The sequence below is a fragment of the Urocitellus parryii genome, chromosome 5, assembly GCF_045843805.1.
Source record: "Urocitellus parryii isolate mUroPar1 chromosome 5, mUroPar1.hap1, whole genome shotgun sequence".
Classification (NCBI taxonomy): domain Eukaryota; kingdom Metazoa; phylum Chordata; class Mammalia; order Rodentia; family Sciuridae; genus Urocitellus; species Urocitellus parryii.
In genome coordinates this window covers 183,441,698-183,456,470 of record NC_135535.1, presented here as the reverse complement: position 1 = coordinate 183,456,470, position 14,773 = coordinate 183,441,698, and the positions used below count along the sequence as shown (strand labels likewise).

Here is a 14,773-nt window from a genome sequence, read left to right as displayed (position 1 = left end):
CCACTTACCACTTCGCACTTAAGGGTCCCTGACCTACATTTCTTTCTTCTACTCACACCAAAATTATTTTCCTACAAATCAGATCAGATCAGTTCTGGCTGCAAAACTCAGAACTCAGATGAACCCCCAGAATTTGTTTCACGATGAAACAGGCCTATATGACTGCTCTACTCAAAACTTTTGCTAGTTCCCCACTGTCTACAGAAATAAAAACCAAGTTCCAGGCTGGGGATGTGGCTCAAGCGGTAGCTCGCTCGCCTGGCATGCGTGCGGCCCGGGTTCGATCCTCAGCACCACATACCAACAAAGATGTTGTGTCCGCCGAGAACTAAAAAATAAATATTAAAAAAAAAATTCTCTCTCTCTCTCTCCTCACTCTCCCTTAAAAAAAAAAAAAAAAAAAAAACAAGTCCCTAGGATGACACTCAAGACTCCTCATGGTATAATCCATCTTATCTTCCCATTATCACACCTGAAATCCCATGCTGCAGCAGGCTAGTCACCATTCCATGGACATTCTGGTTCTTTGCTGCCTTGTCTGTGCCTTTGTACATACTGTTCTATCCATGCAGATGGCCTTCCCTCAGCCTCCATTATGCAAAAGCCTACTATCATGCTATACCCATACCTCACCTTTCATGTGGCCAACATGGCTCCATTCAAGCCTTGAAAATGGGGCTGACCCTGCCAGTCCCCATATGGCCACAGCTCTGTTTATGGGTCTCAACCAGGGGTAATTTTCACTTCACCCTCTCAAGTAGACATGTGGCAATGTTAGGAGACACTTCTGACTGTCACAACTGAAGGAGCAAGGGTTATTACTGGCATTTGGAAGATGCCATGAATGCTGCTAAACATTCTAGGATACACAGCCACCCACAACAAAGAATTATCAGCCCTAAATGTTAATCGTGTCATGGATGAGAAACCCTGGTTTGGCTGAGATCATTAGTTGTCTCCAATGACAAATTCAAAGTTTTAGAGGGAAGTATAACAAAGATGTCCTATTTCTTACACATAATAGATGCTCAAAAAGAGAAACTGTGTTCTCTTTTCTATGATGAAACATCTCCCCAAAATACATTCTCTGCATTCTAAATTGGGTAAGGAATAAAAAAGGACAGGAATAGAATCATTAGTAAGAAGAAAGGAGATAGCATTTACTGAACAACAGACATGTATCAAATATTGTCTCTAGGATTTACATGCATTGTATTTACTCCTCAGGCAGCCTTGGAAGATGCTTAATGGTAACTGCTAAAATGTATCAAACACTTATCATAAGCCGGGCAGTTTGCTAAGTGCTTCACACAATCTTACAACTTTATGAGGGAGATACTATTTTCATGACTTCTTATACATGAGGACACTGAGGCTCAGGGAGGTAACTTACTCAAGATAACCGAGCCAGCAAGTATCTGAACAAGTATTTGGACCCAGGCAGGTTGGCTTAAGTCCAAAGACAGTGTTCTTCATTTTCAAATATTGGCATTTCTAACTGAATTTCCATTAAATGCAAAATACCTGTTTTGGAGGAAGGACAGAGGTTGAGGTAGGAACTTCATAAGCAATTTGAAGAGAGGCTCCTCCCATATCTAATATCCCTACAGTCCTTCTGCGTCCTACTGCTGATTCCTGGGAAGCATCAGCATCTAATTCTGAAATAATAAGAGAACAGTTACAAAAACCCAAACTTAAGTTGAAAAGGAAGAGAACCCCTCAACACAGCATTCACTTAAAAATTTTAAAGCAAACTAAAATAAATTAATCTATCAACTACATATTATAAGAGAAGAGATATTTCAAGTGACTTAAACATAGTTGGACTATTTTTACATAGTAGATTATACCCTAAAAACAAGACATAAACATCTTAAACTGCATTCTAGTAGTCCTTATTATTGGTATTATTATTTGAAAACTATCAAATCCATACTATAGAATAAAGCAATATGTTACTATCTTCAGGGACAAAAATTTAGCGTATGAGAAAAAAAGAATACAAAGAAATTAAATACATTAAATATTTAAGTATAAAATCAAATGAAATAACCTTATAATTTTAAATATGAGTAGGAAATATCACTATGAATTCATGATTTATTTTTCTCTTTCTTAAAAAAATAGGTATTTCCTACCTCTATTCACTGAAAAGTTTATAAGTAATGATTAACCAAGAGCAATAAGCACTTCTGGTATCTAAACCAAAATCTTCAAATATCATTTTCTATCTAAAAGAAAACAGATTTCCTCAAAAAATTGCCAATGCCAGATCTAGGGTAGAAAGTATACAAAACAAGCATGGAAAGCTTGTCAGTAAGGGAAATACTAGAGTGTTGGAATCATGTTAAAAGGATACAGGAGGTTGGGGATCTAGCTCAGTGGTACAGGCAAATGCTAGCTTAGGCAGGGTCCTAGGTTCAATCCCTGACACCACAAAAAAAAAAAAAAGGAGATACGGGAACCTGGGTCCAGCAGTGCACAACTGTAACTGTAATCAGTGACAATGGAAGTTGAAGCAGGACGTTCACAAGTCCAAGGTCAGCTTTGACAATTTAGCAAGACTCTCAAAATTTAAAAAAAAAAAAAAATTATAAAGAGTTGGGGTTTGAACTCCATGGTGGATTGACCCTGGGTTCAATCCCTAGTAACTAACTAACACACACACACACACACATACACACATAATACACACCCCGTACAGAAGCCAACCTAAAGATGCTTTTAAAGAGAACAATGACGTGATGGGCTGTCTTTCTTCATTTATTTATTTTGGTGGTGCTGGGGACTGAACCCAGGGCCTCACATGGACTTCCATCACTGACCCACCACATTTCCAGATCTGAGGTGATGGGCTCTAATAGATCAGATACATTGAAATCCATAGTTTATGACAATTAAGACTAAGGATAGAGCTCAGTTGGTAGAGCTCTTGCTTAGCATGTGTGAAGCCCTGGGTTTAATCCCCAACACCAAAGAAAAAAAATTCATTGATTACCTTTAGAAGTTGCTAGAATACCAAGTCATTATTCAAAAACTTTATAAATAAAGGAATCAAAGATTTAGTCTAACTTTCCCATAAAACTGTATTTCAAGATAATGAAAAGATATTGACGAAGAAAAAGTTCATCATGTAAAATCTCAGCTGTTAAGTGCAAATAAAATGACATAAAACCGCTATTTTGCAACCTCTAATGAAAACACTTATATAAGCAATGGATACAATTGGCTACAACAATCATTAGGTGAAAGGCAGATGAGGAATTTCTATAACAGATCAGGCTGACAATATCTCATCAGTCTGAATGAGACGAATGGTGGAAGAACCAGACATGATGAAATTCCTGATGTGATGTTGTAGGAAGCACAGCACCATCTTTGATTTTTTTTTCTCTGATTTATTCTTAGTCTAATCAAGCTTCTGTACCTAACCACCAATAGACAGGACAGACATGGAAGGGGTGAGAAACATTTCACAAAGATGCAGTTAACCAATCCAGACGTGGAAATTCATTCAATCAAGTGACCCAATTTTGTTTTGTTTTTAATGAATGGTTTGCAAAAAGGTGGAGGAGTGGATGATAAGGTTAATTGTTATAGATTAAAAGAGACTACAGAAGCATATTAATCAAATGCAATATTTGACCCTTGATCAGATTCTGATTTAAGAGGTCAAATTACAAATAAACATTCTTGAGAAAATCAGTAAAATCTACCTGGGTATTAGATGGGTACTGCACCCTATCAGGAATTGTTACTTTTGTTATGTTTTAAAATGGCATTGTGGATATGTGTATTTGTTTTGTTTTGAAACTTTTTCTGTCAGACATACTTACATATGTGAAGACAAAATGATATGGCTAGGGTTTGCTTTTTAAAAACACAATGAGGGGGCTGGGGTTGTAGCTCAGTGGTAGAGCGCTCGCCTAGCATGTGTGAGGCACTGGGTTCGATCTTCAGCACCACATAAAAATAAATAAATAAAATAAAGTAATCGTAGCTATCTACAACTAAAGAAAAATATTTTTGAGAAAATGTGTTATGTGGTGGAAGAATGGAAACAACAAATGATAAAATTTTAGTAACTATTGTCTGGGTCATGGGTCCATGGAAGTTCATTTTATCATTCACTCTCCTTTTTATGAATATTTGAAACTTTTTATATTAAAAACATTTTACAGGGGCTGTGGTTGTAGTTCAGTGGTAGAGCACTTGCTTCGAATGTGTGAAGCACTGGGTTTGATCCTCAGCACCACATAAAAATAAACAAATAAAATAAAGTTATTATATCCATCTACAACTAAAAAAATTTTTTAAACATTTTACATTAAAAAGAAATAAAAGAAGGCAAATTCGGACTGGAAAATAAAGCACCTTAAGTTTTAAAAAAGAAACACAACTGAAAATTAGTACTTATAAACAACTGACAGATTATGACTTAAAACCTGCAGCCCTTAATGAATTATGCTAAGAAGAGAATTTTACTCACCATCCTCATGGTCAAATCTTCCCAAAACAAAGTTGATTCCAATCCATGCATAAACCCCTAAGTAAAAAATACAAAAACTTAATTCTCTACTGCTACATCATGTATACACCTCTCCTTAGGGCAGCTCTTTCCCCATTTTCTTAGGAAAAAAAATAATCACAGTATTTTATTCCATATTCTCAGTGCATGAATCTTAAACCTTTGCTTTGTGATTTCCCCCCTTTTTAAAGTATCTGTATCTTCCAAATTCCTATAATTAATAAGAATTAACTATAAAAATAAGTGTTGAAAATGTAAATTCTGGAGTTCTGAATCCGGGCAAGATGGAGTAAGCACACCTCATCCTATCTCTCCACTGGATGCAAATATACACTCTGGATGGAGTCGATGGAGCAGCTTTGTGAGAACTCTGAAGGTAAAAGATAGTGGGTACAATGAGAAAGAGACCAGAATTTAAAGTACCCCAAACCAGTAGTGGTTCTCCCATTTTTTTTCTCCTTAGATATTGCTTGACCTGGACTCAAAAGCAGCTTGAAACATGAAAGTATGTACCAGGTGTGGACAAAAAGAATTTTAAAAAGCAGAAAAGGGGATTCCATAGGTTCAGAGAGAGTAGGGAAAATCTGCTGTTTGTTTTTTTTTCTTTTACTGTGTTTCCTCCTAACTCAGGCAATCCTGCAACAATAGAGGTGCACACATATGAAACAAATTCATATTGCTTATTTTTCTCTCTGTGTCCTCCCATCACTTTGCTCTGGAAGCACATGCAATCACAGGAAGTGCTTCACAGAGTGGACAAATTAAAAGCCTGATTTTCTGACAGAGGACCATGAAAATGAGCTCCAAGGAAGCATAAAGTGTCAGGGACATTGTGAGAGTAGCAAGTAAAGTTGTGTATGAAATCCTGGGCTCCCCTAAAAGGTACATGTGCATGAATCTGACCCTAAACAATACACCAAAGGCTTTCAGAACTGAACCACAGGATAGGCCACTGCGCTAGACTACTGCTGGCTGACACACATGGGACAAATCCAAATAGCAGTGTCAGAGCTCTGAATATTGAACTAATTGGGTCACAGCCCATAGAAGGTAAAAAAGAATTTGAGCTTGAACTTACCAAGTTGACCGCCTACTAAAATTTAAAAAAAAAAAAAAATCAATGTTTTCATTAGGATTTAAACAGGACTCAGAGACTCATAATATTCAAAATGCCCAAAATACAATAAAAAATAAGATGGCATAAAAAGACCCAAGAGGGCTGGGGTTGTAGTTCAGTGGTCGAGCGCTTTCCTCACATGTGTGAGGCGCTGGGTTCGATCCTAAGTACCACATACAAATAAGTAAATAAAATAAAGATATTGTGTCCATCTACAACTAAAAAAAAAAAAGTTTTTTTTTAAAAAAAGATCCAAGAAAGTCTCAACTCATAAGGGAAAGAAAAGTCCAAAGATGCCAACCCTGACATGACATGTGCCCTGGAATTATCAGCCAAAAGCATTAAGGCAGCTAGATAAACAAGAAATATGAGTAGTCTTACAATGAAGAGAAAGACAGAATGTCTCAGAAAATAATAGAATATTAAGAAGAAAATGTAAATTTTAGGACTGTAAAATGCCAATTCTGAAATTTAAAAAGGAAAATCTTTTCCCTCCTCCTTGTTAAGAAATGAAGACAATTCATCATACTGCCCACATCTGGACAATTTTGCCCCAAAGTACACACCAAATAACATAAGTATATAGGGTAGTATAAAAATTGCACAGTAACTTCAAATAAGGGAAAGTCTATAACAAAACAAAAGTAACTCGTCCTGATCTTTCTCTGAAATTAAAATCCTTCCTTACTTTAGTCTAATAATTTGCTTTCCATCTGAATTTGGAAAACTCAATACAACTCCCAGAACTATATATGTTTTCACAAGTACAGTTAATTAACTAAAGATTCATTTGGAATTACCATTAAATACTAATAAAGTCTAAGCACAGTGCTTAGTAGTAAATTAAAACCAGATATAAAGCTATGATTTTGAGAAACAGCGGTCTAAAACAGATACTGATGCAGAATATAAAATAAACTGTATAGCACAATAAGAAAATTCTTGACAGGAAGATAAAAATCAGATATATAAAGCAGTCCTAAACACCGTCAGGAGAGGCTCGGCTATGAGTGGCTGAGAAGTGACGCAGCTGTACTCCTTGAGGACCATACCTTCCTGTTTCCCTGAGATCACTTCCGCCTGAGACTGCGAAAAGAGGAAGTCAAACTCCAGTGGTAAATCTTTCACTAGGTCAGCCAAGATAGCCAACTGCTTCCTGCAAAAAAGAACAAAAATCCAAAAGTTAATCATTAATTCTCTTCTCAAGAGGCTGAGGTAGGAGGATCACTTTAGGATTTCTGAGCCTAGGAGTTTGGGGTCAAGCCTGGGCAACATGAGAAGATTTCATCTCTTAAAGAAAAAACAAAACAATAAAATCTCCCTTCTCACACATTGCCTCAACTTGTCCTTCTACTTAGTCTTGTATGATGTTGCTGTTCACCCATCTCATCCACAGCCCTGCTTCTTTTTGGTACCTCCTTGATTTCAAAAGTTTAACCTGCATCCTAAGTTAGCCCTCACATTAAAGGCAATATAGAAATAGTAATACCTTCTCCTTATTTAACATTACATATAACATTAAATGGTGCTAAAAGATGATGAGACTATGGATCTCTGCCCTGGAGAGGGTGAGTATGAATAAGCTATAGGAAACTGTGGCAGTTTCATGTGGAACCAACTTAGATGCCTGCCAGTAGATGCATGAAGAAAGAAAATGTGGTATTTATACACAATGGAATATTACTCAGCAATAAAAGAGAATAAAATCCTGACATTTGCAGGTAAATGGATGGAGTTGGAGGAATATAATGTTAACTGAAGTTAGCCAATCCCAAAAAACTAAATGCTGAATGTTTTGTCTGATATAAGGAGGCAGATTCATAGTGAGGTTGGAAGGGGAAGCATGTGAAGATTAGACAAACTCTAGATAGGGCAAAGGGGAGGGAAGGGGAAGAGATGGTGCAAGGGTTGTAAAAAAGATGGTGAAATGAGATGGACATTATTTTCCTAAGTATCTGTATGAAGACACGAATAGTATAAATATACTTTGTGTACAACCAGAAATACAAAAAAGTGTGCTCTATATGTGTAATATGAATTTAATGCATTCTGCTGTCATATATAACAAATTAGAATAAAAAATAAAATTTTTAAAAATAGATGTAATTACATTATTCCTAACTATTATGAAATATATTAAGGACCAGCCTCAGATCTGACACAATACAGAAATAAGGCTCACACTACCACCTAAGAAGTACTGTTAGTTCCACAGGTTTTTATATAATCCTTAATATATTAACTTTTCAATCTCCTTTTCCATATTTCATCGATTTTTTTTCTTTATAAAAATCTTATCGCTGGAAAACATAGATCAGGTTCAAAATACAAAGTTCATAACATTTCCAATTGGAGGATGACATTTGAAACAGTATCTATAAGGTTGTTTTTCCTCTCTTAAGAATGTTATCATTATTATAAGGCAAAAAAAGCAAAGAAACAAAGCAGATAATAATAATGTGAATATAGGGAAACTGCTAGTGAAAAAAATGAGACCTATATCTTGGGTTTTCAAAATTATTCATTACAAAAATATTCTAGACTCAGATAGTGAAGGATGCTGTGAGCACTGAAGTGTGCAGAATTATACTTGAGTTAATAATCATCTAATATAATTCATTTATAATTTCTTTAAAAAGTTCACTGTTAAAATATGTTAAATTCTTTTTTAAAAATTAATTAATTAATTTTTTACATACATGACAATAGTGGAATGCATTTCACTCATTATTACCCAAAATATGTTAAATTCTTATAAGAAATTCACATGGGAAACAAGAGGAATTATTTGTCCCTCCCTATTAAATATGCTTCTAAACTAACCAAAAGGGAGGACTTGCTGGGTTTGGTACTGATATGAAGAATGGGCACCAACCCACACTGCTGTTTGGAATGTAAATTACCAACACCACCTTTCTAAAGAGCAATCTAAGACTATTCCAAAATTTTACATGTGCTTAACCTTTGATCCAGCTGTTATATTTTTAGAAATTCATCTCAAGAAATAAAGATAAGAGTATAGCAGCATTATTTGTTTGTAGCAATGACTAACTGGAAATAGCATAATAACATAGGTGTTGGTTAAATAACTTATGGCACATCCTTACAATGTAATACTATACAAATGTTAGAAGAAATGAGATCAATATATATCTATACATATTCACATGAAAGGAAGTTCAATATATTTTGTTGAATTCTACTAGGGTACAAAATAGTACATATTATGTGATCCCATTTATGTTAAAAACAAAAAACACTCTTCCTATATTGTATAGAAATAAAACCTCCTACTTCTTTGGTTGTGAGACCTCTGGTCATTCTCAGATTCTGTGATGTGGCATTACCATTTTGTGTCATCTAGACTCTTTTCTCATTTTCTAAAATTCAATATTATTTTTGCTATTTAAAAAACTTAATAGCAAAATGTTGGTAACTGTTGAAGTTGGGTGGTAGGTAAAATGGACTTATTGTACTGTTCTCTCTACTCTTATAATGCATTTGAAATTTCCTATAATGTTTTTATTAAACCCTGTATTACCTTTGTAATTTTATTATGGATATTTCTACTAGAAAATAAAAGGGAAGTAGAAAAAATTCTATTAGGTTCTTAGCAAAGAAATAAAACCAAGTGCTAATAAATTTAAAATAGTCGTCGTGATTCAACTCCACATTGAATATTACCCACAAATGCTAATAAAATAGCAAAACATTAATCATACAAAACAGGATCTTGCAGTGATATCCATACTTGTGTCAACAACTAGCTTGACCTTACAGGCAGCAATGATCTCATTAATCCCAAGATAGATGTATGAATTATTGAGAGAAGTGATCAGAAAACAACAACAAACAAACAAAAAGACAATTTTTTTAAAAGTTCTTAAAAGAAAATAAATATTAAAATTCAGAATTTTCACACTGATAGCTAACATCACAGACAGACAGTAAAGTTAAGCTACACTGTGGGTTTTGTCTCAATGGAAACTTCTTTGACCAAGGCAATGCTGGTTCCAGGAGAAGAGGCAATTGTCTCCTTTGCTCCAGACTTACAAAAGGTGGCCAAACCACCCACTACTTTCCGCTACCTAGCCCTGCTGGCTCTGCCTTTTTGATCTCTGAGTCAGCCTTTTCTCTGGCCTTCCTCCTACTTCTTTGGTTGTGAGACCTCTGGTCATTCTCAGATTCTGTGATGTGGCATTACCATTTTGTGTCATCTAGACTCTTTTCACAGTTTCTAAATTTTTAAACAATTTTAATATTACCTGTGTCAAAAACAAACATTCTAAATTGCATGCACAGGATAATTACAGCTTCATAGGAATTACATATAGATGTACAAAGAAATTGGGACAAAATAAAATAGTTTTGACAGTAGGATTGTAAAGTTTTTGTTTGGTTTGGTTTACTTTAAAGATTTCCTTTAGTGATGTAAGGTTGTAGCTACAATATTTAAAGTTTATTTTTATTTAAAATTAAATAAAATAAGATGAATCTTTTAAAAGACCAAGATATATGGTGAAATCTACAAGGAGCCAGAAGACCTCTCGTGTTGACAAACAGTTATATAAATAATCTGCTTCTCAACAGTAAATCAGACAGCAAACCTCTTATTATGAGTCTAAACAAAAGGAAAGAAGTTCACCCAAAGGAGTGTTGACACATGTTATGTAACCTGGCAGGTCCAACATAAGCAGCATGAGCCTTACATATATGCTGAGGTTTTGTTGTTGTTGTTGTTTTTAGAAAAGAAAGGCCAAGTATAAAATTGAAATTTGTGGAAAAGGGAATCGCTATTTACAAACAGAAAATATTTAAGTGAATGATAAAAGCCTGCCGTCCATGAGACTACAAATATTCCTGGAGCCTGGGTCCTAAAGTTAAGGCTGGCAATGATGGCATTAGTATGACACCAAAAGCACAGGCAACAAAGCAAAAACCAATAAGCGAGACTATGTCAAATTAAAAAGCTTTTGTACAACAAAGTAAACAATAAACAGAATGGAAAAATACTTGCAAACTACATATCTGGTAAGGGGTTAATCTTTATTAAAGTGCTCTTAAAACTCAATAGCAAACAAAACAAAACCAACTAATAACCTGATTTTAAAATGAGCTAAGGACCTGATCAGACATGTCCACAAAGACAAATGAATGAATAACTGACATAAGAAAAAATGTTCCAAGTCACTACTCAGCAGGGAAACACAATTAATACCACAATATGACAATCACCTCACACCTGTCAGGATGGCTATTATCAAAAAACAAGACAACAAGTGTTGGTGGGGATATAGAGAGACTGGAACCCTCGTATACTGTTAGTGGGAATGCAAAGTGGTGCAACAGTCATGGGAAACAACATGAGGTTCCTCCAAAGATGTAAGAAGTGGGGGTGCTTCATGATTCCAATTTATCACCGTCACCACCACGCCCAACTCTCAATCCAAATTAAGAATCACTATGGCCCTCTCAGATACTGATCCCAAATAAGCAAATGACATGAAGATGTGAACAGCTGATCATCAACAACCAGCCTTTCATCAAAACTGGGTATAGGGTGGTTCTGCTCTATTTCTGAACAATGAATCTTCTCGTGCCACCTGTCAATTCTGCGTGTTATATCCACATCCATATCCAGACCGGAAACCAAAGGGCAGTGAGTGGAACTGGCCTTTCATCCCTTTCATCACCCATTTTTCTGTGTCTCTCCAGACCCCGCATCGCACCTCTCAGGGAGAAGCCTCATGCCTGCTGTGCAGAGGATGTAAAGGGGGGTCTCCTTGTGCTTCGTCACAGGTACATGAGCAGCAGCAAAGCTCAGCAGAGGACGAAGGTAGTCACTGGCATGTTCTGGAGTGTCTGCCATTGCAGAGATTCCTTAAGTAAAAAAAAAAAAAAAAAAAAAACACTTTCTTTAAAAAGTAGATCACATTAGCTTCAGAAAACTGATACCCCATAAGGTTCTGCTTAAGACCCCATGTTTTTATTTATTTGAAAGGAGGGCAACGATGAATAAAATATTTCTCTCATTACCCAGACTCCCACAATAAAAGGGGGAGATTTTCTCCCCCCCTTCTCTTCTCTTTCATGCCTACAATAGATAAAAGAGATCAACAAAAGATATTCTGATTAGTACCTGGCTTGATTTTTTTAACCACAGGTTGACTATTGCGATCTCTCATCTGTTTGATATCCAGCAAGTCATGGGGGTTCCCATTATGTCTTGGCCAGAAATAAACAAAAATCCGGGAGCCACTGCTACCACAGTCCACCACAAGTCCATAATTCAGATTTGGATCTTCAGTATCTGTAGCTTCAAGTTCCCCTACCCGAGCCAAATACCTAAACAAGGCAAAAAGAGAGAGTAGCCAGGTCCATGAGAAGCATCACCATCTGTTCAAGAGTCTTCATTAATTGCCTAAATGAGCTAAGCACACAGGACTATAAGTCCTAATGAAACAATGAAACAATACTGGCCATATTTACTATTGCATATTCAGCGACAGCTGGTTGACTTGCCTAGAAGCCAATAAAATTAGATAACTAATGCTACTCCCCACCCCACATGTTTAGGGCAGTTCTACAATTGGCTGGGCTAACAAATCTTTTACCAAGCACTAAAGAATTTGTAGGTCAGAATAAACTATTGAGTTTTGTTGTTAAAAGCCACTAAATTTGGAGGTGATTTGTTGTACACTTTAGATAACTATGTTAATCATTTCTTTTCTATTTATCTTTTGAATATATAACCACTATTTATCTTTTGAATATATAACCATCTATATAATAAGGAGAACTAAAAGGATCTATCAGGGGCTGGGAGTGTAGCTCAGTGGTACAGTGTATGCTTAGCAAGTGTGAGATCGTGTTTGATCCCCAGCACTGCAAAAGAAGAAAAAAAAATAGTATCTATCTTCAGAACACATACCAAGCAGCTAGGCAGTGGTTTGCTGCACAGCTGCTGCTATTATGACTGAATGGATAAATATTAGGAGAGCAAACAGCAGAAAACTCCCTGGAGAAAAGGGCTGAAAAGTCCAGAAAGAAAAGAAGAATTGATAAAATGCTTCTCAGAACTGAGGCTTTGATTAATACTAAAATTCCCTCAGAACCTGAATGCCTGAAAACTATAAGTATAGCTAACTCTCGTTCAAAGGCTTCAAATGACAAGATGACATACTGTGCGGGTATACAGATCATAATTTTGAATAAGTATTACTATGCATTGAGCTAAGACAATTATTATTGTCTGAATACATCCCCTGAGAGTTAGGCTCTATATTTTTCCAAGTATTATACCTAAACTCCCTTCCTCATCTATGCCTTGCTCATCTAACATTGTCTTTGGAGTTAACTCCAAATATATAGATCCCTAACAAATATATTTTGCAAAGCTTTAAGGGGAAAAAAAAAAGATTCAAAGTTATAAACACAAAAGGGGACCATGCAAGTGACTGGCTTGAAGTGTAGGTATCATTAGCTTCATTGTAAATCCACTCCTAATCAGAACATATCACATCCCTCAGATCAATCTAGCCTGTGTTTATTGGTGAGTCCACATTGCTTTTCAGACCATATAGATTCCTTGCTGTTGAAATAAAGCAAACTTAAGGGGGAAAAAAGAGCATCTAGAGATAGTTCTATAATCAAAAATAGATACTGAGCACCTATTCTATCCTATAATGCAAAATACATATTTTAAAAATGAGAACATACATTTGTGCTTTAATATAATGCCATAAATTACTGCATAAGGCAAGGTAAGGTAGAAGTTTTATCTGGATCTAAAATAGGAGTTTCTGGAAATAAAGCAGGTGGTACAAATCTGTTACACATAAGAAAGTTTACAATCCTCAAGTTCCCATTTCACCAAGAACCTACCCAAACTAATCAAATTACTGGGCTTGTCCTGGGTTCAGAATCCAATGATCAATTCACAACTCACTCCTGTCACATGAAAGCTGGTCAAAGTCTAGACTCAAGTTACAGAACTCTTGCAAGTGCTGACCACAGGATTATTTTAGATTGAAATGAAAACAGGAAAGATAATGCACCTCCATCCCAAAGTGGCTTCTTATTTCCCATCACAGTGGTCTTTTTACTTCACATGTTTCACAGGTCTTTGCTTTCCTCCTATGAAAACCACCCTCTCTGTCTCCCTTTGCCAAGATTCTAGATCCTACCTCTTCCTGTTATTGAATTACTTTTCTGTAGAACATTGGTTCTCAAGCTTTAGAGTATCAGGACTCTTTTATATTCTTAAAAATCATTGGACACCCAAGGACTTTTGTGTGCATCTATCTGCATTTGATATATTATAAAATAAAACAGAAATTTTTTAAACATTTGTTCATTTAGATAAAACAAAAACTTCATTACATATTAACACTTCTATGTAAATAGGCTACATTTTCTAAAAAAGCATTTGCAAGATTAGAAGAGTGGTATTATTTCACAGTTTTACAAATGTATTAAAGCCTAGATTAAGAGATAATAGCTAGATTCTCATATTTGCTTCTGTATTCAATCTGCTAAAATATATTGTTTTGGTTAAGTATTTGAGAGAAAATCCAGCCTCCCATATGTTGTTGGAAAAGAGAGGAGTATTTAAAAAAAAAAAAAAAAAGTTTAATGCTGGGGCCTTTAGGCAAGTACTCTACCATTAAGCTACATCCCCAGACCAAGGAGGAGTATTTTAATAGCACTTTTGAAATCACTGGGGATATTCTTTTGTTACTATCCTATAACTCAAAACAGGTAGAATTTCTTAAAGATTAGTTGCAGTGGGAATCTAAAACCCTATTCAAGAACTTTTCATTTGGTTTTCAATCTCTTGGTCTATTGGGGCACAGTGTCTCAAGATTGCAAGTTCAAAGCCAGCCTCAGTAACTCAATGAAATTCTGTCTCAAAATAAAAAAAAAAAATTAAAATAAAAAGAACTGGAGATGGATCCCAGTGGCAAAGTGTCTCTAGGTTCAATCCTCAGTACCAGGGGGGAAAAAAATCTACTGTTTTATCTTGCACTTTGTTTTTGTTTTAAATATTTTTTTAGTTGCCAATGGACATAATACCTTTATTTACTTATTTATGTGGTACTGAGGATTGAACCCATTGCCTCACACAT

The 14,773-nt window shown here is 35.6% G+C and overlaps 1 protein-coding gene across 1 annotated transcript in view; it reads right to left on the bottom strand.

Annotated features, from left to right (window-relative positions):
• Entpd7 (ectonucleoside triphosphate diphosphohydrolase 7) overlaps window positions 1-14,773 on the bottom strand; it is a 45,248-nt gene that overhangs the window by 9,665 nt on the left and 20,810 nt on the right. The window contains exons 4-8 of the mRNA XM_026394814.2: window positions 11,785-11,990; window positions 11,375-11,525; window positions 6,698-6,801; window positions 4,490-4,546; window positions 1,525-1,658 (exon numbers count right to left, since the gene is read on the bottom strand). Of these exons, the coding sequence (XP_026250599.2) occupies window positions 1,525-1,658; window positions 4,490-4,546; window positions 6,698-6,801; window positions 11,375-11,525; window positions 11,785-11,990 (652 nt within the window). The remainder of the gene's footprint in view (window positions 1-1,524; window positions 1,659-4,489; window positions 4,547-6,697; window positions 6,802-11,374; window positions 11,526-11,784; window positions 11,991-14,773) is intronic.